The sequence below is a fragment of the Balaenoptera musculus genome, chromosome 18, assembly GCF_009873245.2.
Source record: "Balaenoptera musculus isolate JJ_BM4_2016_0621 chromosome 18, mBalMus1.pri.v3, whole genome shotgun sequence".
NCBI lineage: Eukaryota > Metazoa > Chordata > Mammalia > Artiodactyla > Balaenopteridae > Balaenoptera > Balaenoptera musculus.
Window position 1 is genome coordinate 75,922,344 of NC_045802.1, and position 24,466 is coordinate 75,946,809.

Consider the following 24,466-nt stretch of genomic DNA (forward strand, 5'->3'; position numbering starts at 1 on the left):
GGACACCAATTGTATTGGATTAGGGTCCACCCTCATGACCTTGTTTAACCTTAATTACCTCTTTAAGGAAATTACCTGTCAACAAATCCAGTCACATTCTGGGGTACTGGGGGGTTAAGACTTCAACATATGAATTTTGAGAGATGCAATAACATCAGTGAAGAAGAGAAGGAAGCAGAGGAATTGGTGGGATAATTTTTCTCATGGTTCTGAGAAAGTTCTCTAAGAGGCTGACGGCTAGTTCTCCAGTCAGATCTGTCCTTGTGTGGGAGGTGCATCTTGCAGGACCAGACCTGCATCAGTACCCCTGCTGCACATGGTCACTTTGCTAGGAGCAGATCATGAGTACAGTGGCCTTGGTGTGATGTGGGCACAGCAGGTGGGACCATCTGTCTGTCATTCTTCCTTCTCCAGGAGTTCTGAGTAGACATTTTCTTGGACACAGTAAAGCCTTCTGTCACATGTTAAAAAGAACTACAAGAGATTTTTAAGATAAAAGCCCGAAAGACTCCCATCAAGAATAGTGATTCAGATAAGAATGTAAAGGTAGGAACTGCAATCAGCATGTAAGGGGAAACAAAGTGAGATAGCACATACTGTCCCCATAATGGGCAGGGTCCAAACCAGGAGACATGAGTAAAATCAGACCTCAGAGTCTGAATATTATAAATCAGAATCAGAAAGAAGGAATGACAGTTATTACTAAAAACTGGTTACAGCCTAAACCAAACAGAGAACCAAGTTAAAGATACAATGAAATGTTTGCATCAAAATCATTCCCTAAATTTTAATGTTCATTTATGGTAAAGTCCTAACTTCCTGAAATTTTACAAAATCAAGGTTAGAAATTATCAAGAAGAGAACAGACAGCAATTTGTGTTGGATGATTTGGATATTCAAGTGCCTGATGGCAGTGGCAGTGGGGGAAGGCATGGTATAGAACTGTGGGCTGGAATTGCTTCCTGGAATAGAATTAACTTTCTGTGAAGGAAATGGAGGTCGTATGTAGTGGGTGGTGCAATGAGATAGGAGGAACATCCAAGGTCAGGTAGCATCTTAGAAAGATACTATTTATCCCATCTGCCCACACTGGTCCTGTTACTTACTTGTGGATCTCACGGCCGGCCACTTCTATTGGTGATCCTATGAAATTCCCATAGTCAACTGTCCTTCACCAAGAACAGTTGCCAAGTTGATATGGTCCAACCTTGGTTTAGTTGCTTATTCTCAAATTTTAAAGTGAGTTATGTGACTTCAGGCTGTGTCCGGTAACACAAGTTCATTTATAATGACTGATTCTACACTCTGGAAGAATACTATGCAGTTAACTAAGGAGTTGCCTTAAGCATAAATATATACACAGCAAAATAAAATTAGAATATAACTCCAGCTCCTCTGAGAATTTAGCAGACTAATGGCAGTGTCCTACTTTGATAAACAGCCATGGCAGAAGTGAGTTAAGTCCCTGGTCTGCTCTGGCCTCAGGTGTTGGGTGTCCTAGATAATTGCAATAATCACACAGACTCTTCTGTGTGTTCCGTGCTGATGTTTCCTTCACATGGAACCATGCCAGGCTGGTCACTTCTTCCTAGAATCACAGTCTCTGTGCTGTTACACAGTCTCCAAGGTTCAGAATTCCTGCAGCTTCCTAGGAGCTTTTGTCCATTTAAACCAATTATTTTCAAGCTGCACTTTTCCTAAATTCATAGCTGGCATGAGTGGCAAAGACCTTGAATGTAGAAAGAGAATCTAAAAACAATTTGATGGATTTGAACGATGTAGTTAATCCACCAATAGGAAGATTAATAAGGGCAAATGTAAATTCCAAAATATCAGTTCCTTAATTTGGGAGCTGTGGTTTGTTGTAATAATGTGATACGAGTCCATTAATAAAATGGAAGACTGCATTAATAGAAGCAGTGTTTCTAAAACAAGGGAAGCGGGAAGCTGAAAGCCTGAGTGATATAATTTAATTTGAGGGCCTTGGTGCATTTACATGTAGGGAAGCCCATCAGGACCATGAGAACAGGGGGAGACCTAAAACCATTTTACATGAGGAAGAGGCAGTGGGGCTCAGGGTGTTTGGCTTAGAGAGGAGCAGCTCAGATAGGACAGAATAGCTCAGTTTGAAGTATTGCCACGTAGAACTTACTCTTTTTTTTCTTTTTTAATTTTTATTGGAGTAGAGTGGCTTTACAATGTTGTGTTAGTTTCTACTGTACAGCAAAGTGAACCAGCTATACGTATACATATCCCCTCTTTTTTGGATTTCCTTCCCATTTAGGTCACCACAGAGCACTGAGTAGAGTTCCCTGTGCTGTACAGCAGGTTCTCATTAGTTATCTATCTTACACATATTAGTGTTTATATGTCAACCCCAATCTCCCAATTCATCCCACCCCCCGCTTCCCCCTTGGTATCCATATGTTTGTCTCTGTGTCTGTGTCTCTATTTCTGCTTTGTAAATAAAATCGTCTATACCAATTTTTTCAGATTCCACATATATTCATTAATATACGATATTTGTTTTTCTCTTTCTGACTTACTTCACTCTGTATGACAGTCTCTAGGTCCATCCACGTCTCTACAAATGACCCAATTTCGTTCTTTTTATGGCTGAGTAATATTCCATTGTATATATGTGCCACATCTTCTTTATCCATTCCTGTGTTGATGGACATTTAGGTTGCTTCCATGTCCTGGCTATTGTAAATAGTGCTGCATTGAAAATTGGGGTGCATGTGTCTTTTTGAATTATGGTTTTCTCTGGGTCTGTGCTCAGTGGTGGGATTGCTGGGTCATATGGTAGTTCTATTTTTAGTTTTTTAAGGACCCTCCATACTGTTCTCCATAGTGGCTGCACCAATTTACATTCCCACCAACGGTGTAGGAGGGTTCCCTTTTCTCCACACCCTCTCCAGCATTTATTGTTTGTGGATTTTTTGATGATGGCCATTCTGACCGGTGTGAGGTGGTACCTCACTGTGGCTTTGATTTGCATCATAGAACTTACTCTTATAGCTTCTGTTTCTTCTGGCAACTTAGACTTGTTCACTATGGGATCTGATGGGTAGAGAAGGCCAGGGCTTCGAAACAGAATTTAGCTCCATGTAAGGAAGTGATTTCAAGTCTTCGGAAGAAACTGCCTTGCGAGGTGGCGAACAAGTTGACAATTAACTAAAAGCTTTCAGTGCCAAGGTTTACTCATCTGTGATAATAGTACCTACACTGTAGACAGTGTGAATGTCAATCTGTAGTCTTGTTAGTTTAGGCTACACTGCTCATCAGTAGCCTTTTGTTATTATTTTGTGCATACTTGGATTGCTTGGTCTTTAAAATTTTGATATTATAGTGTGATTCTATAAGTTTTTCATACGAAAATAATTGCATTCTTGAATCAGAACTGTAGGCTGCCGTCAAATTGCTCTAGGATCCTTGAAAATCTCAGGATCAAACCTCTCGTGAGTTTAACTTCAAATATAAGTTATTTTCAGTGCAAAAGTAGAAATGAATTTAGGCAGAGAAAAGTCTCCTGTCTCTTCCTTTCTTTTTCCCAAACTTTCCTTGCAGGTTGGTACTTGAAGGACCATAGGAAGAGGGTGTAAAATTGTATAACTTTATTAAGGTGCTTTATGAAAGTATATCTTAGCAAAGATGATAAGTTTTGGAATCAGCGGAGTGTGAGTTACAAATCTTTCTTGTGCTGCATGTTTATCTAACTTGATGGCATCATGCAAATCAACTTAACGTCTTTGAGTTTCAAGTTTCTTACCAGTTAAATGGAGCAAATGCTGGTTTACAAGCTTGTGAGGATTGGACATTAGGTAGATACTGGTCAAATGGTAGCTTTCTTATTATTCGGCTATCGAGGGATCACTATAAATGTATACTGTCATTTATTACAACTCATAATTATTACAAGGAAAATGTGATTAAAATAATGCCATAAAATATTTTTTTTGTTAACATCTTTATTGGAATATAATTGCTTTACAACGGTGTGTTAGTTTCTGCTGTATAACAAAATGAATCAGCTATACATAAACATATATCCCCATATCTCCTCCCTCTTGCGTCTCCCTCCCACCCTCCCTATCCCACCCCTCTATGTGGACACAAAGCACCGATCTGATCTCCCTGTGCTATGCGGCTGCTTCCCACTAGCTAGCTATTTTACATTTGGTAGTGTATATATGTCCATGCCACTCTCTCACTTCGTCCCAGCTTACCCTGCCCCCTCCCCGTGTCCTCAAGTCCATTCTCTATATCTGCGTCTTTATTCCTGTCCTGCCCCTAGGTTCTTCAGAACCATTTTTTTTTTAGATTGCCATAAAATATTGTGGTGATTTTAAAACTTTAGGTTATAAGCCTTAAGAACATAGATTGTTGATTTGCCATTTGAAAAACTGAATTTTATTTTCATAGTTTAAATGAGTTTCAAAACTGCTAACCATGTCACAGTTGGTGATTTAATTTTTAAAATTTTATGTTATATTACAATTTTTATCACAAAGAACCTACAAAACTACATTGAAGATAATTGTAAATTTAGTTATTGCAATGTGTATGTATTTGCCTTTAAATGTCACAACCAGACATTTTGCATCATACTTGCTAATTAAGTTAACAATTTTAATAGACACCCAAATTTTATCATGAGACTAGTATACAGTAGTAAAAATGAATTATTTCACTCAAATGCCTCATAAAGACTTCTTTGTGAGTAATAGCCATTTTTGACTATCTTTGCCATGATTCTATTTGGTAAGAATTCAAGAAACTTTCATTGTCAAAACGTATCTTTATTAAACCCAGACAAATAACCTACATCCTTGACTATTCTGTTTTTATTAACGGTCATTTCTTCTAAAGTGGATGAACGCACAAGTACAAAGAATCTCTGAAATCTGAAAGATAAAAAGAACAATAGCAGCAAAGAAGTTAAAGTAGAAAAGTCTCCACAGTGCCAACCTGGACTTGGAAAAACCACCACAGCTAACATAGTTCTAGGTGCCTCATTTCTAGGAGAAAAGAACCAATTAATTAAGGAACAGTGAGACTAGCGTGATGTAGAAACAGTCTTCAAAATGAAATTCAATATTGAACAACTTGCAATGGGGACTGAGAACGTCACTATATTTTCAGAGTATAATGAGTTACGGATGTGCCTGAGTGATTTTACCAAGTCTGTCCATCAGCCAGCTGTCGGCTCATTTTCCGCTGTTTTCTCCAAATACTGTTTAAAACCTACATTTTTCAGCTTAGCAAGTCCAGGGCCTTCCACAAGATACACTCCGATTCTGTTCATATAAAGGTCAAGCTTAGTGCCTTAGAACATGGATACAATGCAAAACAGAACAAAAATGTACTTTTCTAGGAACTTTTGTGAACGCTCAGTCTCTGGGGTAGCTTTGGGAGATGGAGTGTTTCAACAATTACTTAGGTATCTCTTTTTCTCGGCTTTTCCTTCTTCCTGCTCTTTTGCACAGCAGTGATTAAAATAAATCCTTGCTATTTTATTTGACAAGTTACTTACATCTTTTTTTCCCCTACTTCCAAACTCACTTCCTACCCAAGAACTGGAAGAAGGGCTGCATGTAGATATCGGACTCATTTTTTAGCCCAAGTCCATTCTTTTTCATCTACCTCTATTTGCTGGAGAATCACTCTTGCAGACTATCTAACAATCCCATTGACTCTTCTTATTAATTTCTTTGTTTTGAGTCATAACTTAATGAACATCAACAACAAGTTGAAATAATCTAGGAACCACCACCTTATTGCCATCATTTTTATGTTTGGGCCATACTTATTCTGGAATGAGTTGGCCAGGCCGGAGTTATTACTGACTTGGACTATTCTTGAATGATTGTAATGATCTTCTACCTGGCGTTTCTACCTTCAGTGTTTCTTTCTTCCGAACCCTCACACACACCAATATATTAGTGTTGTTCATAAAAGATCCTAGTGATTATGTCCTTCCCACTCTCAGAAAACTTCCTGCCATTTTTCCATAAGGATGAAGACCCTCTTCCATGTTGTGTAGCTTCAAGGTTTGTGTAACTTAATCTCACCTTGTTTTTCATCATCTGTGATTTCACTACAACACAAGTTCCTGCTCTAACTCTTTTCTCCAGGATTTTTCGGATGCCTCTTGCATTTTCTTGCTTCACAGCTTTCTTCATGGTACTGGTTCCAGTCAAAAGGCTTTCTTCTGTTCTCTCAACCTCTGATGTGTTCCCCCACTAAATAAAATTTCTGTAACCAAAAACCTTCCAAAATATCCCACTACTTTCCTCTTTTTTCCTCTCTCTTTTCCCATCCACAGTCCAAAAAGTCCCCCAGATATTCAAAAATTGTGAAGTTATTTTTTCCTTGATTTATAGACATGTTTTCATGAATTGCTTTAGGCTAGCTTTATGAGTTTTCTATTGCTCTTTAACAAATTAGCATAAACTTAGCACCTTAGGGCACACACTTGGCATCTCTCAGTTTTTGTGGATCAGGTGTCTGGCTGTGACATCACTGAGTCTGCTACTTAGGGTCTCAAGTGGCTGCTCTCAAGGTGAGGGTGGGCTGTGTTCTCATTTTGGAGACTTGCCTGGAGAAGAACCCACCTCTGAGCTGACTAGGTTGGCGGAATCCAGTTCCCTGTGGGTTAGGACTAAGGGCCCCGGCTTCTTGCAGGATGTCTCAGGTCCTGGAACCCCTCTCAGCTTCTTGCCACGTGGGTTCCCAGCTCAGTCGGTTAAGAGGCCAGATTGAAACAGAATATCTAGAGTGGGTCTGTGGTCAAGACTGAGTCACGGAACCAGTGTCCCAGCGCTTTGGTTAGAAGTTGTCACGCCCAACCACACTCAAGGGGAGAGCGTCATAACAATATGAACACCAGACGGTGGGTTACAGGGGGCACCCTAGGGGCCGTCTCCATCCATGATGCTGAGTCTTCTCCATGATTGGAGCCTGGTAATGAAGACCTATGTTTGTATTTCTCCCTCTTGTTCTCTCTCCATTTCTGTTTCTCACACACACACACACACACACACACACACACACACACACACACACGCTGACCTTCCTTGATCACTTGAATTCCACGTCCCTAAAGAGATCCCTATGGAATGTCATTTGTCTGTTTTCTTTTAACTCACTTTTTAATCCCTTAATCTTCTAGCTAGCTGCCTATCTTTACTGTCAAACAGTAAAGATAGGCAGCTTTACTTTACTTTACTCTAGACTAAAGCTTCCAATGTATTAAATGTCTCAAAGTTACTAAGTCTTTTTGATCCAATAAAAATAGAAAACGTCATCTTTTTCTTAGTTTGGAGCTTAAATGTTTTTATAACACACATAGATATTTTATTATAAATTTTTATTATAAATCCCTTTTTCCTCATTGAAAAGTTCCTGGGGCTGAAGAGCCAGCTGCATTGTTCCAAGCTGACTATTTTAGTGGCAGAATTTTGCCCAAGCATTGCCAGTTTCGGTTCGTCAACAAGCCTCATTCAACAGGGTCACCTTTGAATCCGTCAGCTACCTAGTACTCTTCCAATAAATGTATTTTATGCTTCAAAAAAAAAAAAAAATCCTTTTTCCCTAACCTCAGGTCTGTGATGATGATCTATGATGATCTAAAAATACTTTGTGATGATTTGAAAATACAAGGGTCTAGTCTAGTCTAGTCTAATGAAACTTCTTACAACCTTGGGAACTAAAGTTTAAATCCAGTAGACAAAAATTTGAAGCAGTGATGAGCAGTATATGTGTCAGGCCAAAATTCTGAACATTATTTAAATAATTATAAAATGGTGTTTGTTAGAACTTAATGTACTGCTATAGTGTAAGAAAAATGAGATAAGATTATTTAACGCATGGGGCTGGATAATGGGCTAATTTGAAAAAAAATAATTCTGTAGCAACATTTATGGATGACTTAAGGTAAGAAAGGGAGAACATGTTTTTTCAGATTTTCTTACAGGTGTTTTTCAAAGCACAACTTTCTTCCACTTTTGGAATTTTGTGAGTTCCTCTGGGTTGTGTGGTACCGGACATGCCTCTGCTCTGCATAGCCACCAAAGTAATGAGAATGCTAGGGGGCAAAAGAGCCTTGAAAATCACAGGGAGTTTTATTTCCTGCCATGGACTTAAGAGGCAGCTGAATTAATAAGTTAACTATAAAAAAAAAAATAGACACTTAAATATAGTTAGGTTTAACTGATTTCCTTTTGGGAAAGGCAGAGTCTTCCTAAAATAGAATAAATACAATTTAATATTTTTAAGTTTCTATCTCAAAGTTGGCAGTGAATCTAAGATTTATATAACAATTTGCATAACAATAGTCCATAGCAGGACTATTTTGGGTAACACGCAGCATCAATGTGGCCAAATGTCTTATCACTACTATGTATAAAATAGATAACTAATGAGAACCTACTATACAGCACAGGGAACTCTACTCAGTGCTCTGTGGTGACCTAAATGGGAAGGAAATCCAGAAAGGAGGGGATGTATGTATACGTACAGCTGATTCACTTTGCTGTACAGCAGAAAGTAACACAACATTGTAAAGCAACTATACTCCAATAAAAATTAGAAAAAGAAGTTGCAGAATGTCAACTCATTCCACTTTTGTGTTAATAAATTATCTGGTTGGCCAAAAAAGTTCGTTCGGGTTTCTCCGTAGATGTTACAGAAAAATCTGAACGAACTTTTTGGCCAACCCAATAATATTCATAACATACAATGTTTTTGAAAAGATTGAAAACTTTTATTGGAATTATTTTGTTTTTAAAAGAAAACACCATTTAACGAATAGTATCACAGCCCCAAACGGCACATTCTGAATAGGTATGAAAACTGGTGGCCAGGAGAGCTTCAGTTCAGTTATATTGGTTCTTCACATTCACATTTTATCAAAGCCCCAATCACAGCTGTACTTAATGTAACTAAGCATTTCTATATCTCCTGAGTTACCATTCCCTCCTGTTTGTAAAATGATGATTCTTATTGTAATTGTAGGTTTTGATTAGTTTTAACATAGAAAGATATTAACAAATTATTTACACAGGCTTTTCAGTTTAGTTTCTCACATGTCCAAATTAGAGCCAACCTTTAATGTTTGCCACAGACTTGCCAAATATTGGCATAGTTCTGTTTTCTACATGTTTTCAGATAACTGTGGGCCACAATAGATGCTTATGTAATCTAAATAAGGGTGAGGCTTAGGAAAGTGTTTGACTTTACTTCATTTATTCCTTACAGAAAGAATTTATTTTATATGTGGTCTGACAATTTTTTACCTATTAGATGATATTTTAAATAACAGAAGGAAAAGCAGAAAACCCTCATGGTCTTGTCTGAGTAGTGTAGAAAAGTAGGGGAGGGTGGTGGGGATGAAGAGAGAGAGAGAGGGAGAGAGAGAGAGAGAAACAGAGAAGTCCTAGCACAGATATTTCATCATTTGGGTTTGTGCTTACTGTTGGTTTGTTTTATAAGGATTAATTTCATCTTGAGTCCAAATTGATGGAGGACGTACTTATTCAGTCCTCCCTTGTCACTTGCTTAGCCATTCCAATATCTAGCTAAATCAATTTTATTTTTGGTTTGAAGAGAGGTGACTTTTGCCATCCATACTACTAGTTAGTTATATAGTTGATGAACATGAATGGGCTAGAAAAAGAGCCAATATTATTACCACTGTCACATTTCTGGACTTTCAGGAAAGCATGGGAAGAGACCTTTGCTTAGAGGGGGACTAGATGAAAACCCAGAAAGTGCCCCTTTCAGAAAGATTTAAAAGCAGATTTATTATTTGTGTCTCTAAGTTAAAAGGCACTGCTTTCAATGACAACATTTTGAAATATCCCTGAAGCCTGACTCATTGTACCCTTGCCTCTGCCTTTTAAAATTTTCTCCTCCCATTTAACAATGGGTTTTTAAACATAGAACATCCTGAATCAAATGTAAATGCTCAGTATAGATTTAAGCTAAATAAAGTCTTGGGCACCAGGAACCGATTCCTCTTCAGTACCAACTCCCTAAGGAATGATATCCATCATTCATGCCTTATGTTTCCTTGATTTTTCATGGGACAGAAATGTCCTCAGCACTTCTGGGACTAACAGAGATATTTGGTATTCATCAGAGTAATTTAGCCTGTGCACATAACACTGAATTTCGAAGAGTGTTTAAGACACAAACTGAAATTGGTTAGTTAAAGTGTGCAACATGCAAGGACATTAAAAACTGTTGATTTTGCATTTGTAGGGCAGTTCTTTAGTGCGAAGACCTAACACTGATAGATAGATTTTTCTGGCAGCTTCTGTGGTCATGAGCACCAGGGAAGGGGTGGGCTCACTCAATCTTGTTGAATGCTAAAGCCTCTGGCAAGTATTGAAATTGGAATTGATCATTTCCTAAGGGGCAACATTTATCTCTCTTCCTTAATGTATCACCCTGTATATATTTTTCTGCATGAGCTTCTCTGGGGACAACAGTTATAAATGCTTAATGGGGCATGTGTCAGAGTATAAAAAAGAAAAATGTACTGATTAACAAGACTCAAAAAGAAAGGTAGGGGTGAGATAGTAACCTGGGAAATATCAGAGTCAAGTAACAACTAAGAGAATGTGGTTTATTTGATGCTGAGTTGAAAACTGTAAGAACTGGTGTCCAGGGTGCTGATAGGACTTGAGCAGCTCTGCTAAGTCATTCTGAGTGACCAGAAACTATGAATTCGAAAGCATTCTCAATGTTCATTCTTGGGGCTAAACATATATTTCAGCACATTGGCGGAAAATTTTCCAAATGAATATTATACAGATCAGAAAGCTTAATTATCCCTTGAAACTGTTCCTTTCCTGCCTCAGAATTATTGAAAAACACAAATAAGATTTATGCAAATAGAAGTATTTGACATTAGATTTTCTGTATAGATAGTTTTATAAAACATAATTATAATAAAGTGTATATGGTTTAAGAAGGTTATAAAGTTTAAGAGCATCACAGTAGAGGGATTATACCTTTTTATTGTGATAAAAATCCATCGAAAATAAAACTTCCCATTTTAATTATTTTAAAGGGTACCATTTAGCGCATTGACCGTGTTGTGCATCCGTCACCACTGTTCAGTTTCAGGACGTGTCATCACCCCAAATGGAAATACTGTGTCCATTAGACAGTCACTCTCTATTTTCCTCTCCCCCCAGCCCTTGACAACCACCGGTCTGCTTTCCATCTTTATGAATTTCCCTGTTCTTGAGATTTCATCTAAGTGAAATCACACACTATATAGCTTATTGTGTCTGGCTTCTCTCATTTAGCTTTTTAATGTCCATTTGTGTTGTAGCACATACTCCTTTCCTTTCTCACAGTTAAATAATATTCCATTATATAGATATAACTCTCTTTGTTTACCCATCAAGTCAGTTGATGGACATTTGGGTTGTTTTCACCTTTTGGCTGTTGTGAATTGTGCTGCTATGAACATGTATGCACAAGTATTTATTTGAGTACCTGTCTTCAATTCTTTGAGGCTTATATGTAAGAGAGGGTTTGCTAGCTCATATAGTTATTTATGTTTAACATTTTGGAGAACAGTTAAACTTCTACCATGGTCACTGAACCATTTTTTCATTCCTACCTGCAATGTATGAGGGTTCCAACATCTCCACATTTTTGCCAATACTTGTTGTTTTTCTTTATTTTTAAAATTTACTGTAGCCATCCAATCATCCTAGCAACTATATTTGTGGAAGAGACTATTCCTTCCTCCACTGGGTGATCTTGAACTATCTTTGAAAATCTGTTGAACATAGATGTATAGGTTTATGGGTTCTGAATTCTTAGTCCCGTTTCATTGGTCCATATGTCTGTCTTAGGCCAGCACCACCCTGCTTTGATGACTATAGCTTTGCAGTAAGTTTTGAAGTCAGAACGTGAGTCATCCAACTAACTTTTTCTTTCTTTTTTTTCTTTTCCACTTCTTTCTTTTTCAAGATTGTTTTGGCTATTTGGAGTTTCCTATGAATTTTAGGATCAGCTTTTCTTTTTTCTGCAAAAAAAAAAAAAAAAAAAAGCTATGGGCTTTGATAGCAATGTATCTTGGCTTTTTTGATAAGAAAATGTCCTAAAGAATGAAGGAGGACTTTGCCATCTCATATCTTCTTTTCTCCCTTGAAGAGGTACTTTATTTTTGTTCTCATTGATATTAGTTTAGTGGGTCAATTTAGCGAAGAATAGTCACTACTTAGTAACCAACATTCCTAAATTTTAGTATTCATTATTTATACAGTAATATAGCAAAATTTTCATTAAAATCTTTTAGTTTGAAGTGAAACACAGTAAAATTTGCAAAAATATGCAACTATGATTTGTCAAAAAGTGAGGTAGTAGATGAAAGAATAAAATAGAGTCCAGAATGAGACCCACACATATATAATCATATGATTTCCTACAAAGATATAGTACAATGCAATGGCATGTGAAAAGAGCATCTTAAAGTTATGTAATATAAATTGACAGTGGGTTATAGAGAAAGAAAATAAAAAGTAAAGCGTGTGCTTATCCTGTGTGCATTCTGGATTTACTATTTCCACGTCAAGGTCTGAAGAAGTAGGATGCACTTAAATCATGTTGTCATGAGCTGTCTCTCTGGGTCTGTTCTGGAATATTTTGAGAGTTAATGATTTAGGATTGGCTTAGGTACAGGAGCCATTCCTGATTCCCACCAGACATATATACTGTAACATTGTAATATATGCTAGAATTCTATAGAACAGGTGAGTTTGATAATAGCATTTTTTTGAATATCTTTTCAACTGCATGTCAGCAAGGTCCTTGAAGGAGGAAGGGAGGAAATGGGTTACAAACAACATTTGAAGAAATAACTGTCAAATACTTTTCCAAAACAGATTCAGGATATTCAGCCACGGATTCTAGAAGGACTGCAAATCCCTCTAGTGTCTAATTATTTCTTATTTGTCTTCTGTCTTCTCCACCCACCGGTCCACTAGATGATAAGCTCCCTGAAGGCAGGATTTTTTCCCATTTTTCCTCTGCCACACCCCAACTTCTAAGATAGCACATAAAAGCACATAAAAGACACTCACTGGATTTTTGTTGCTTTGGTCACAGCTGCATGACTGGGTTGGGATTGGAGATTTGGGTCACCCTGGCAATGGGGATCTTGGATCTCATGCTTACAATCTCTGGCCTTTTAGTCAATCCAGTTTTAACCAGGTTGGGTAGGAAAGCAGAAATCTTAAGCCCCTTGCAAATAATGTGGAATTGGTCTTAACTGCCCAAAGTCTGGTAGGTGAGTGTGGCTTAGGTGGGCTTCCACCCACTTGCTTCTCAGGCCCACCAAGCTGATGAGTCTGTAGTTCTCTGCTGAGTCTGGAACCCTACTGCAGCCCCGACCCCATCCCCCAACCTCAGTGGTCTCCTTTTCCAAGAGAGTGGCTGGTATAATCCTTGAGTGTCCTGGTGATGCCCGTGGACCTGACCCAAATCAGAAACAACCACTTAAGGTGTGACTGAGCGACTCACCTGAGTATGGATTCGAGGCAGATACTCACCATGATCTTCAAAACCCATTAGGCCCTCTTACGATTATTGCCAGGCTGGGAAACCAGCTGGAAACCAGCTACACAGCCTTGTGGATACTGGTTTCCACTGCTGCCTCTCTTCCCAGTATTATAATCACTGAGATGCCCTGACATTAAAAATGTATGGTTAGATGGGCACATCCTTGACCGACTGGGCTTAAGGATTTGGTGAGAGAACCTGGGCATTTATATCTTTTTAAGTTCTACTAGCTGTCCTAAAGCATAGTGAGGGTTGAGAATCATTGCCCCAGGCTCAGGCTGTGTACTGACTGGAGGCCCCCCATCCATGAACACCCTGCCCTTCTCCTCTCCAAATGCCCCCAAGATTCATGTTAGGTAGGCTTGGATAACTAAGCTTTGCAGCAATTTATTGAGAATAAACTTGTGTGTTCTGAGGAATACTGTGGCTCACCCAGCAGTGGGGACCAAGTTTTCAATGGCCAATTCATGGGAAAGAAACTGCCATGAATTGTTCACTTTTCTACTTATTAATCCCTTTGCTCTAGTTGAGGTATTCAGAGGTAATTTGCTGAGATAGTAGAATCCTAGCCATTTTTTTTTCCTTCAAAATATCTTTAGGGGGATACTGGCACCAGAATCTCCTGGAGCGTTTCTTTAAAATGCAGAGTTTTTGATTCCATCCCTAAACTACTGAATCAGAGTAACTGGAGGTGGACAAGAGTATGATTCTAAAGGGGGGAGAAATAGCCCCCAGCGGTGGAAAAGTCAGTTCTTGAGGGAGAAATATCTTAGCTTTAACAAGGGTCTGTCGCCCTTTGTGGGTCTACAGTACACAGCAGACATCCAGAATGTATGTGGTTTTACAATTTCATGGTGGAATTTAGTGGGGAAGAATAATGAAAAGTAGGTTGGAAAGCACTGAGCTATGAAAAGCAATTCAAAAAACCATCCTCAAGTCACTCCTAGAGATCCTAAAATTTGAGTTCTCTGTAGGGCAGGAAACCTGTATGTTAAGCAGTGTTCTGTGCAAATAGGCATTTCTGTGGCGTTGATAACATAACTTCTCTATTCCTCTTTTTTGCTTCCCTTCTTTACTGACATATAATATCAGATCAACTTTTTCAGGCATTTCTTGGAAGACTGTCAATTGTCATGGAAGCTCTGTCCTACATTTTTAGAAGTCCTGACACTGATGCTTCTATTATCATTGCAAGGAAAAAATGACACTGGCTTTTTTTGTTGTTGCTATTCATTGTAACTTTTTACTTAGAAATGAAATTAAACTTACAAATCATACAAAGAAAGCCCATGTACCCTTCAACCAGGTGGACTGTTTGCTAACATTCTGCCACGTGATCTGTCCTTCCCTCTGTCTAAAAAATGCCTTTTTGCAGGGCTTTGAGGACAATGAGGACAAATGAGGACAAAATTTAGAGCCCATGGTTATGTTTTGTTTCGCTCTTCCTTGGATCTGTTGATTTCAAACATAAAATCCTTGTGAATACAGACCCACTGTTATCATGAGAATTGTGTGAGAGCAGTCATAGCTTGCTGTGCTTTCAGATGTTCACCGCAGCTCCTGTGATCGCCAGAGCACTTACTGTCATCAAGTTGCTATCAAATTACTCTCATCAATTTGCTGGTTGTCATCAACACAGATACATCACAGTCATATCTAGACACTTAAAGTGATAATTATCAGGTGGACCGTTGGGTTTGGTTATGGTTGGTGATGGTGGGGACATCAGGGAAGACAGCTGCAGATTCTATTAAAGATGATGTATTTTCATCCATTTTTACCCCAATAGCTGAAGATTTCGAGACTGAATGTTTCTTTTTAAATATCAAATCATGCCCCCCACGCAGACATTTCGACAGAGTTTCTGTGGCAGCTTGATGATGAAGCCACAAATATACAATAAATGCTGAATCAGTTCCAAGCAGCAACCCTATAAAAGGAGCCTAAACTTCATTATTCTGTTAGGTCCCCAGATGGCTGTTTTTCCTTAGGCTGTTTCCTTGCAGATTTTATTGTAATGGAAAGACTCCCAAGTCGTGGTGTCATTTCACTTGACTGTCAATTCCAACCGTGTTGTTCCAAAGTTGTTATGAACCCATACCTTTTTGGAGAAAGTGTTTTAACCTAAATTTGGACAGTTTCCTACAAAATTAGTTATTATGAGGACATTAACATAGATCTTGATTCCTGTTGTGGTTCCTGAGTTGAAGGTGACCTTTCAACTCTCTTGTGACATGAGAGGTAAAGTGTCCTGATGCTCTCCATGGTTAAGAACACAATCCTTGGAGTCATACTGCCACACTGTTTTAGATCCACCACGCTACCATCTCATAATTTTTAAGCCTCAGTTTCCTTCACATAATTTATAAGCCTTAGTTTCCTTATCAATTGTATTGATACTAATACAATTATAGTATTTGTATCATGGAGTTAGGAGAATCAATGTAATTCTTGTACTAAAGTACTGAGAGCAGTATCAGACCCTACGTACTTAGAAAAGCTCCGTGTGTACTTATTATGCAAGTGATATTTTCTTCAATATATTTGCAGAGAATTATTATTATAAATATTATTTCACTTTAATCTAACTCAGGAGTTAGGAAATCTTTTCTGTGAGAGTCAGATATTAAATATTTTAAGCTTAGTGGTCACATACAGTCTGTGTTATACATTCTTCTGGACTTTTTTGGGTTTTTTTAATTATTGTTTTTTCCTCACACACCCTTCAAAACGCAGAAATTGTTCTTAGTTCAAGGGCTATACACTGACGGCATTTGGCCTGCCACTCATAGTTTCCTGACCTCTGGCCCATACTCAGTAATGTCAATGAAAATATCAACCAAAACTTCAAGGTCACATTCATTAATTGTAACCATAGATTGGCTGTGGATACAAGAATTTTTAGTAAAAATCATCTAAATCATTCTGTAAGAATCAATTGGCTATGGATGTTACAATAAATTGTGGGCTGCACAGCCTTTATAGCAATAAAATGTGTAGTAAATTCCTAGATGCATATCCATCCATCTATCCATCCATCCATCCATCCACCCTTCCTTCCATCCATCCATCCACCCATCCATCCATCCATCCATCCATCCATCCATCCATCCATCCATCCATCCATCCTTCCTTCCATCCATCCATCCATCCATCCATCCATCCATCCATCCATCCATCCATCCATCCATCCATCCATCCATCATCTAAACATCTCCATCTCCATCTGCCCTTGAGCATTCACAAGCACACCACTGTGGCCCACCTGCTCCTGTGGAGATTACCCATGCATGTTCTGTGCTTGTAAATGGTCTCACTGAACCAGATGGCTTAGTCCCACCTTGGCTGTCAGTGCTGCCATAGACCCCTCTTTCTGCAGTGGTGGCTCCGATTCCTGTTGTGTCCCAGACTGGTTAGTCCATTTTGCATCCTCTGAAACAGAGCCATGAGCCCTCAAGCTGCACTGGATCACCCCCTTCATCTGAGCCTGAACCTTTATTCAGGATTTAAACTGCAAGTGGGAGCAAGAGACCCCCTCTAGCCTTTGTGCTGACCTCTCTTATTGTCTTAGTCTGCTCAGGCTGCAGACTGACAAATATACAAATATACCAGAGACTGGGTGGCTTAAAAAAACTTTGATTTCTCACAGTGCTGGAGGCTGGGAAGTCCAGGATCAAGGCACCAGCAGATTTGGCTCTTGGTGGTACCCAGCTTCCTACTTTATAGATGACCTTCTTCTCCTTGTGTCCTCACCTGGCAGAGAGAGAGCTCTAGTCTCTTCATCCCCTTATAAGGGCACTAATCCCATCATGGGGGCTCCACCCTCATTACCTCTTAATCACCTCCCCAATGCCCCTCTTCCTGATACCATCACACTGGGGATTAGGCTTCAACATATGAATTTGCAGGGGGTGGGGGGGCACATACATTCAGTCCATAGCACTTACCTAAGGGATCTTTTCCTCCTTTGCTTAATATCCTGTGATCCTCTTCACTGGCCACAGAATGACTTCCAACTCCTGTAGTGTGATGTAAAATATTCTCCACAACAAATTCCTCCAAGTCACACACAATCTGCCACTCCTAAGGGACTGTTCACTGCCCCTCATCATTCTCCCACCATCCCCTACATTGTCCTCTTCACCCTCTTTATCCTGCTTTACAAATTGTACACTCATCCTTCAATTAATGTTGGTAAATTTGTGTTGCTTATATCCTACACTTAAATTCAACATTTAATAATCAAAAGGTTTTGAGAAAATTTAGAGTAAACCTTAAGATATGTGTTCAGCGATATATTATTATGGGTTTCATGACTTATAGTAATTATACTAATAAAAATCATTGGGCTTCCTTGGTGGCGCAGTGGTTGAGAATCTGCCTGCCAATGCAGGGGACACGGGTTGGAGCCCTGGTCTGGGAAGATCCCACATGCTGCAGAGCAGCTGGGCCCGTGAGCCACAATTACTGAGCCTGTGCGTCTGGAGCCTGTGCTCCGCAACAAGAGAGGCTGCGATAGTGAGAGGCCCGCGCACCGCGATGAAGAGTGGCCCCGCTTGCCACAACTGGAGAAAGCCCTCGCACAGAAATGAAGACCCAACACAGCCATAAAAAAAAATATATATATATATATATATATGTATATATATATACACATACACACACACATATATATTTATAAATCATTTAGTGATCCTCATGCAGTGCCAGCAGGGTGGGTTAGCTTTCCCAGTGGGGCTTGGCCTCAAATCTGTCTAACCCCAAGGCCAGTGTATCACAGATCTATATTATGTGTAATTCACCACATGTGTGCATGGTGGAGTCTATGTAGAAATCTGACAGCATTTTACTCATGTTTTAACTAATATAATACAATCTTCCTCTCTATTTGTGATCACACTAGTACAAATTCTTTGCTGTAAAGAATACAAAGCACCAAATAGATATCAGCTAGTTCAAGATGAATGATTTCATTTGCTAAACAAATGAATATTAGGGTAAAAGTGCAATTTTGATTCTGAGAAAACCATTGGTAAACATAGTTAATGAACTTTCTGTTGTCATGAACAGACTTTTTAAAATTAAGTGTAAAAGTATGTGAGGGAACAAGACGTGCATCCATTTACTATATGTATGTGTAGAGAGAGGCCAAGAAAGGGAGTGACAAAGAGTGTCTACATACGGCTGGGCAACAGGCTGGTTCATAGAAACACAGTGAAGAAAAGAAAGGCAAAGGCCTCACCTTCCTGGACTTTTCTCCTAAGTGCTGATAAGGGAGATGCCTGAGTCAGCAAATGCATGAGCCATGTGATTTCAGCTTACAACTGATCCTGTAAGATCTACACCTTCAACAAGTTTTTTGTAGCAAACTACCCACATTAGGAGAATCTACGTTACGAAAAGAATTAGATTATTGAAGAAGGAATATCATCAAGGGAAAGATCATCAAGGGAAAGCCATTGGGTCAATGAGTGGTTGTAGACATGCATCTATGTAGGCACTTCTTTTTGGGAGAGGCTGGAGCTTGTAAGATCAAGGAACCAGTCCAAGTGCTGCTGTTGGTCAGAGAACAGGAATGCATCTGACTTCCCTGAGGAGAGAGATTTGGACAAAGGGTGCTCCAGTTTCGGGAAAGGCTGTTTGGAGGATGTGCTGGGCTGGGTGGGGGTTGTCTCTGCTCTCACATGTTACCCCCAGTGTTGGAGGGGCTGCCCTATCTCCTGTTCATACCCGCTGCAAACATCACCGAAGAGGTGGCCTTCCTGGAGAGAAAGCTGTGCAGGAGTAACTGTGTCTGCCCTCTGAGCTGTACAGTTAGAGCTGGGAAGATAGTAACAAACTAGAGATTGGAACACAGGGAAGATTTGGGGTGACGTAGAAAAGAGTGTGTTCTGCCGACATTCCGGATTACGGAGAAAGTTAAAGGAAAGACAGTATGCTCAGTGAGGTATGAGTTTGAATCTGAACCATTTTGTACCGTTCTGTGTAATAATGGACTAAAAGAGGAACTGTTGCTTTAGTTATTTGTGGAAAAAGCATGAATGGCTTGTTATGAAAGCTACGATACTGCCATTAACTGTGGAAACTGGGATAGTGTCTTGGGGAATGGATGGACCTCTTGGAGCCCATGGCAATTTGCAGAGAATGAGACATAATCAATCTCCCAAGGGCTTTCCATGTCCTACCCAGTCCACCTTTGCTGTTCAAATGGAAACATAGGTCACTTTCCAGCTGTGCCTTTATTCTGATGAGTAGCATCTGTTTTGATTTGTTTGACGTTACTAATTTAGATACACATGGCTTTGGGAGAATGATGGAAACAGGGCTAAGGGGTAATTGCAGGAAGGGAAGTTTAATGTACAAAGTGTAAACTTTTATTGTTTTAAGCCAATGAGTCCTAATGAGTTAAAAAAAATAAAAATGAAGTGAACTAAAGCATATACATGAGCCTAGTGGAGTCATTTCTTTCTTTTTATTTATTTATTTTTGTTCTATAAAGGATGCACAAGCCAGGCACTTCAAAAAAATAATTGTAAAAGTGTGTTCCCCTTTCTGAATAATTTGCATGGCTGTAAAGGGTCGTGATGCTGACAAACCAAGACATAAGTTTCAATGTGAAGAGAAACACTGCCGATCTTAAATACACAAAAAGTCAGATGGCGATTCATGCATCTCCTTTGGCTTTCATGGCTATTTGAGATTTAGATACTAATGAAATGCTACACCTTTTGATTCAAGATGTTGAAGAAAGATGCCGTGTAACTCTCCTCTCTCATTCTTCCAGCGCTGCGGCTCCTGAAGGAGGGGGCCGACCCCCACATGCCCGTGTCTTCAGGAGGGTCCCTGCTCCATCTGGTAAGAGCTGTGATGACCGGGTGAGCGTGGGTGACACCAAGTGGAAGGGGAACCAATGATGGGCTCCGAACTTAGTAGCAAAATGCAAGTGTAACTGATGATCAGAAAATGATGTGTTTCAAGTTAACAGGCTTGGATAGTGATACATTAATATTTGTTAATTACTCACATTATAGTTTGTAAATAATGGAGTTCAAGTCTCTGCCCTAAAGAAGATGCTTTTGAACACGAATAGTATTCAACAAATAAGCAAAACAATGTTGTATCAATTATACAGCATCAGGCAGCCATCCTTTCTTTTACTTTTACATCTTTTCTTTCACTTTCTTTATTGATCCAATGAGCTTTTACTATTCTCTGCTTGTGGCCCAGATCATATAAATGTGAATAAAACTTTACTACATTCTTTTGGAAACAAGCAGGGAACGATTAAGTGAATAAACAAGTAAGTAACCACATAAACAAATAAATACAGTAGTTTTACATGCAAGAAATTTTTGCTGATTCAGTTAAGGGCAAAAATGGAAGTAAAAGGAGATGTCAATAATTATTCCATTTAGTGGTCTTTAGGGCTAATTTAAAGCTTAAAAATTGATTTTGAAAAATGCCAAAATTAACATAACATAAAAACCTAATTGAGAATTGTCTACCAATATTTAAAAATTGCCGTATTTCCTCACATTAGAGCAATCCATGTTAACGGAGGTCGCGCATTGATCTGATGGAAGCTCCCTAATCTGTTATTGGATCTCAGCATTGTCTGCCCCCTGGAGTCACCTGGGAGCTGTAAAATGCCAGCGTCTGCCTCCCAGCTCCGTCCCAGCCTGGAGATTCTGACTCAATTTTTCTGGGATGCAGATGGAACATTGGGGTGGGGCACAGCTCCCCCAGGTGATTCTAATTTACAGCCAAGGTTGAGAACCACTGCCAACAAGAGAACCTTGTGTCTGCCCAAGACTGGAGGCATCTGGGGTGCAGGCAGTCATATTATGCATGCAGAAGAGTGGAAAAATAACTCCGAATATTGATGGGGAACACCATAGAAGAACGCAAGCCATTTCTCTCCAGCATTGATTGAGATGGAAAGAGAGATTTCTGGATTCCCTTTTCCTTCTCTGGAGTGTTTTGGTTATGAAACCTCTCTGTTTTCTCCTCCGATCGTTACATGGCTTACGTGACATTTTCAAGGGCTCATTAGTCCTGGATCCTAGGTTTGGTTTTGACAAGCAATCTTAGACTAAGGACATGCTGTGAACAGCTTTCCATAGATAAGGATTCTCCTCTGTTCACTATCTTTGGAATCCTTACCAGCAGGTCCAGTACTTTATTAGGTAAGAAGCTGAGAAATAGAAGAATTAAGCTCACACAGTAGTAGATAGTACTGGAGCTTAAACGCTGACCATCTAACTATAAATACTGTGGTCTTTCCACAGTAAATTCCCCGGTGATACCTGGATTAAGTTTTCAGACAGCGAATTATTCCAGTTGGGCTAGTGGAAGACAGACCTTTGCTTTGAACAAATCATGTCAGTTCATTGTTGGTATTAACCAGGAAGGTAATGTGTTCTTACTCTGTGTGTGTGTTTGACAGAAAGAGAGAGAAAGGAAGAGAAGTATGGCCACTCCTTCTTATATTGGGTTGGCCAAAAAGTTCGTTTGGGCTTTTTCTGTAACATCTTACGGAAAACCCCAAACGAACTTTTTGGCCAACCCAGTATATGATGTATCCAACTTTAGCGAGCACCTAAAACTCAGTCTTCCCAATCAGCAGAGCAGCGGTTGCTTTCTTCACCTTAAATACAGCCAGAATGCTGCCGTCCATCTTCACCTGGACAAACCACCCTCCCTCTTCCTTGGACCAGCAGCTTCTTCCCTCACCTCCCTGGCCCCGTCCCTGTGGACCCTACAGTCTGTTTCTCCCACAGCAACCAGATCGCATCACTCCGTCAAATTGCCCCAGGAACTTCCCTTCCCACTCAGGGAAAACTCCAGAGTCCTGCTTACGGCCACGTGGAATGTGCCCACACCTTTGTGCCCTCATCTCCAGGGACCCCCTCCTGCTCTAGCTGGTCCTTTAATGTGCCCACCATGCCCCTGCCCACGTGCTTTCCCCATTATTTCCACTGGAACATTCCCCTGCCGAAATCCGCATAGCTCACTCCCCCACTTGCTTCGCATCTCTGCTCAAAAATCATCTAACAGAACAACCTTCCGGGGCTTGTCCCCCATTCCCACCACCCCACAATCAGCTCAACTTTTATGCGGTTGTTTGTTTCATTCCTTGTAACACGGTTGCCACCAAACAGATTATAGGCTCAGGTGATTATGTTCTGTTTCCCAGACTGTCAGCTCCAGGAGGGCTAGGACTTGGCCTCTTTCATCACTGTTATATCTGCAGCACTTAGGGGAGTGCCTGGCACTTAGTAGGTGCTCAGTAGATTTGTCTGGTAGGCACATTAACCCATTAACTACTTAATTAATTAATACATAATGCTGTGATAGATATTAGGGGTGCAAAGATGCAAAACACAGTCTAATAGAGTTTAGTTTTCTGAGGGAGAAAGAAAAATAAACCATGGATTACAGCAGACCTGGAAGCAGGATAAGCAGGTGATAGAGAAAGAGGAAAATGACGAGACCACTTGGCCACCTTCAGAGGTAGTTCTGAAGCCTCTTCTCACCCTCCTGATCAGACTGAATTACTCATGTATCCAAGGTCTCATGACGCATGATCCTTGCTTCTGCTTTCGATCTTGTCACAATGGATTGTAATTAATGGAGGATGTGCCCTTTTTCGCTGCTGCTAGACTGAATTTTCAGCAACTGTGATGCCTTAGATACTTTTATATCCTTAGCATGTGATGCATGGTAGATACTCAACACATCATATATGAATAAATGAATGAATGAATGGATAGATGAACTGTATATAAGGATCTTTTTGGCTAATGAGAAGGTCCAGGTAACCGAGTCTAAAGGCAGTAGAGTCAGAAGAAAGAAGAAATGAGAAGGTGAAGGTGATGAGGTGGATGGGAAGCGCTGCATTAGCTCTGGGTCCAGTGCAAACACACTGCATTTTTATACTGTTAGACTTTGTTTGTGAGACTAAGATAAAGCGGCTTTGAAACCAGAATACATGTAAGTAAACCTCCTGATGGCTGCAGGAATGTGGGCTCAGCGCTGAGCCTCCTTTTCCTTGGGTTACTGAGTAAATAAAAACAAATGAAAAATTGCAGGTTGCCAGAGAGACAGAATTACAGGGTTTCAAACTTGCTTAGGTACTGAAAAAGGCAATTTCGCCCTCGAATGTGTAAAGTGTGAGTAGCTCTGTGCTCAGCCCACCTCTTGGGCATCCTGCAGTATGAAAGCCTGATGCTTTATCAGCGCCGAAGCTCTAATTATATAACGTTAGAGCAACGTCTTTGAGAAAATGGCATCGTTTGCTCATGCAGGGCATCAGGAATAAGCTGTGGAAGTTGTTGAGTTTCCCCAGAGTTTCGCTTGTTTAACTCAATTATTATTCACCAAGCACCTGACTGTAAGTGGGGATTTGGGGAACAGTAACTTTTAGGTTGGAGATTAATAATTCCCTCTGTATTAAAGGTAGACAATTGACACACAGGTTTTAATATTTTTTCATCATATACAATCTTTAGTTTTATCATCTTTTAAATAAACTTTCAACAGTAAGTCTGAATTTGCATGTTTATCTACTCTTCATTCAATAATTTATGAATCAAGTGTATCGCAAGTATCGGGTACCATTAGAGGGGAAATAATGGCGGCAAGTAACAATATCTGCACCCTAAGATTTTAGTCTCTGTGAGGGCAATATAGAAAAAACTCAGCTGTAACTCTTTGGAAGAAACAATGCTATGTATGGAGTTGAAAACAGAATCACATGGAACTTTGCTAAAATGCTGTCCAGAGTTTTACATTATGACCTTTCATACATAAGCTATGAAGAAGGAGCTCCTGGTTGGTTGTAAGGAAACCCTCTTGCATGGATTATGAAATGCAAGTT

At 39.7% G+C, this 24,466-nt stretch overlaps 1 protein-coding gene across 1 annotated transcript in view; it reads left to right on the forward strand.

The window, feature by feature from the left end:
- MYO16 (myosin XVI) overlaps positions 1-24,466 on the forward strand; it is a 543,552-nt gene that overhangs the window by 149,324 nt on the left and 369,762 nt on the right. Inside the window, exon 3 of the mRNA XM_036831092.1 lies at positions 20,372-20,442. Coding sequence (XP_036686987.1) covers positions 20,372-20,442 — 71 coding nt within the window. The remainder of the gene's footprint in view (positions 1-20,371; positions 20,443-24,466) is intronic.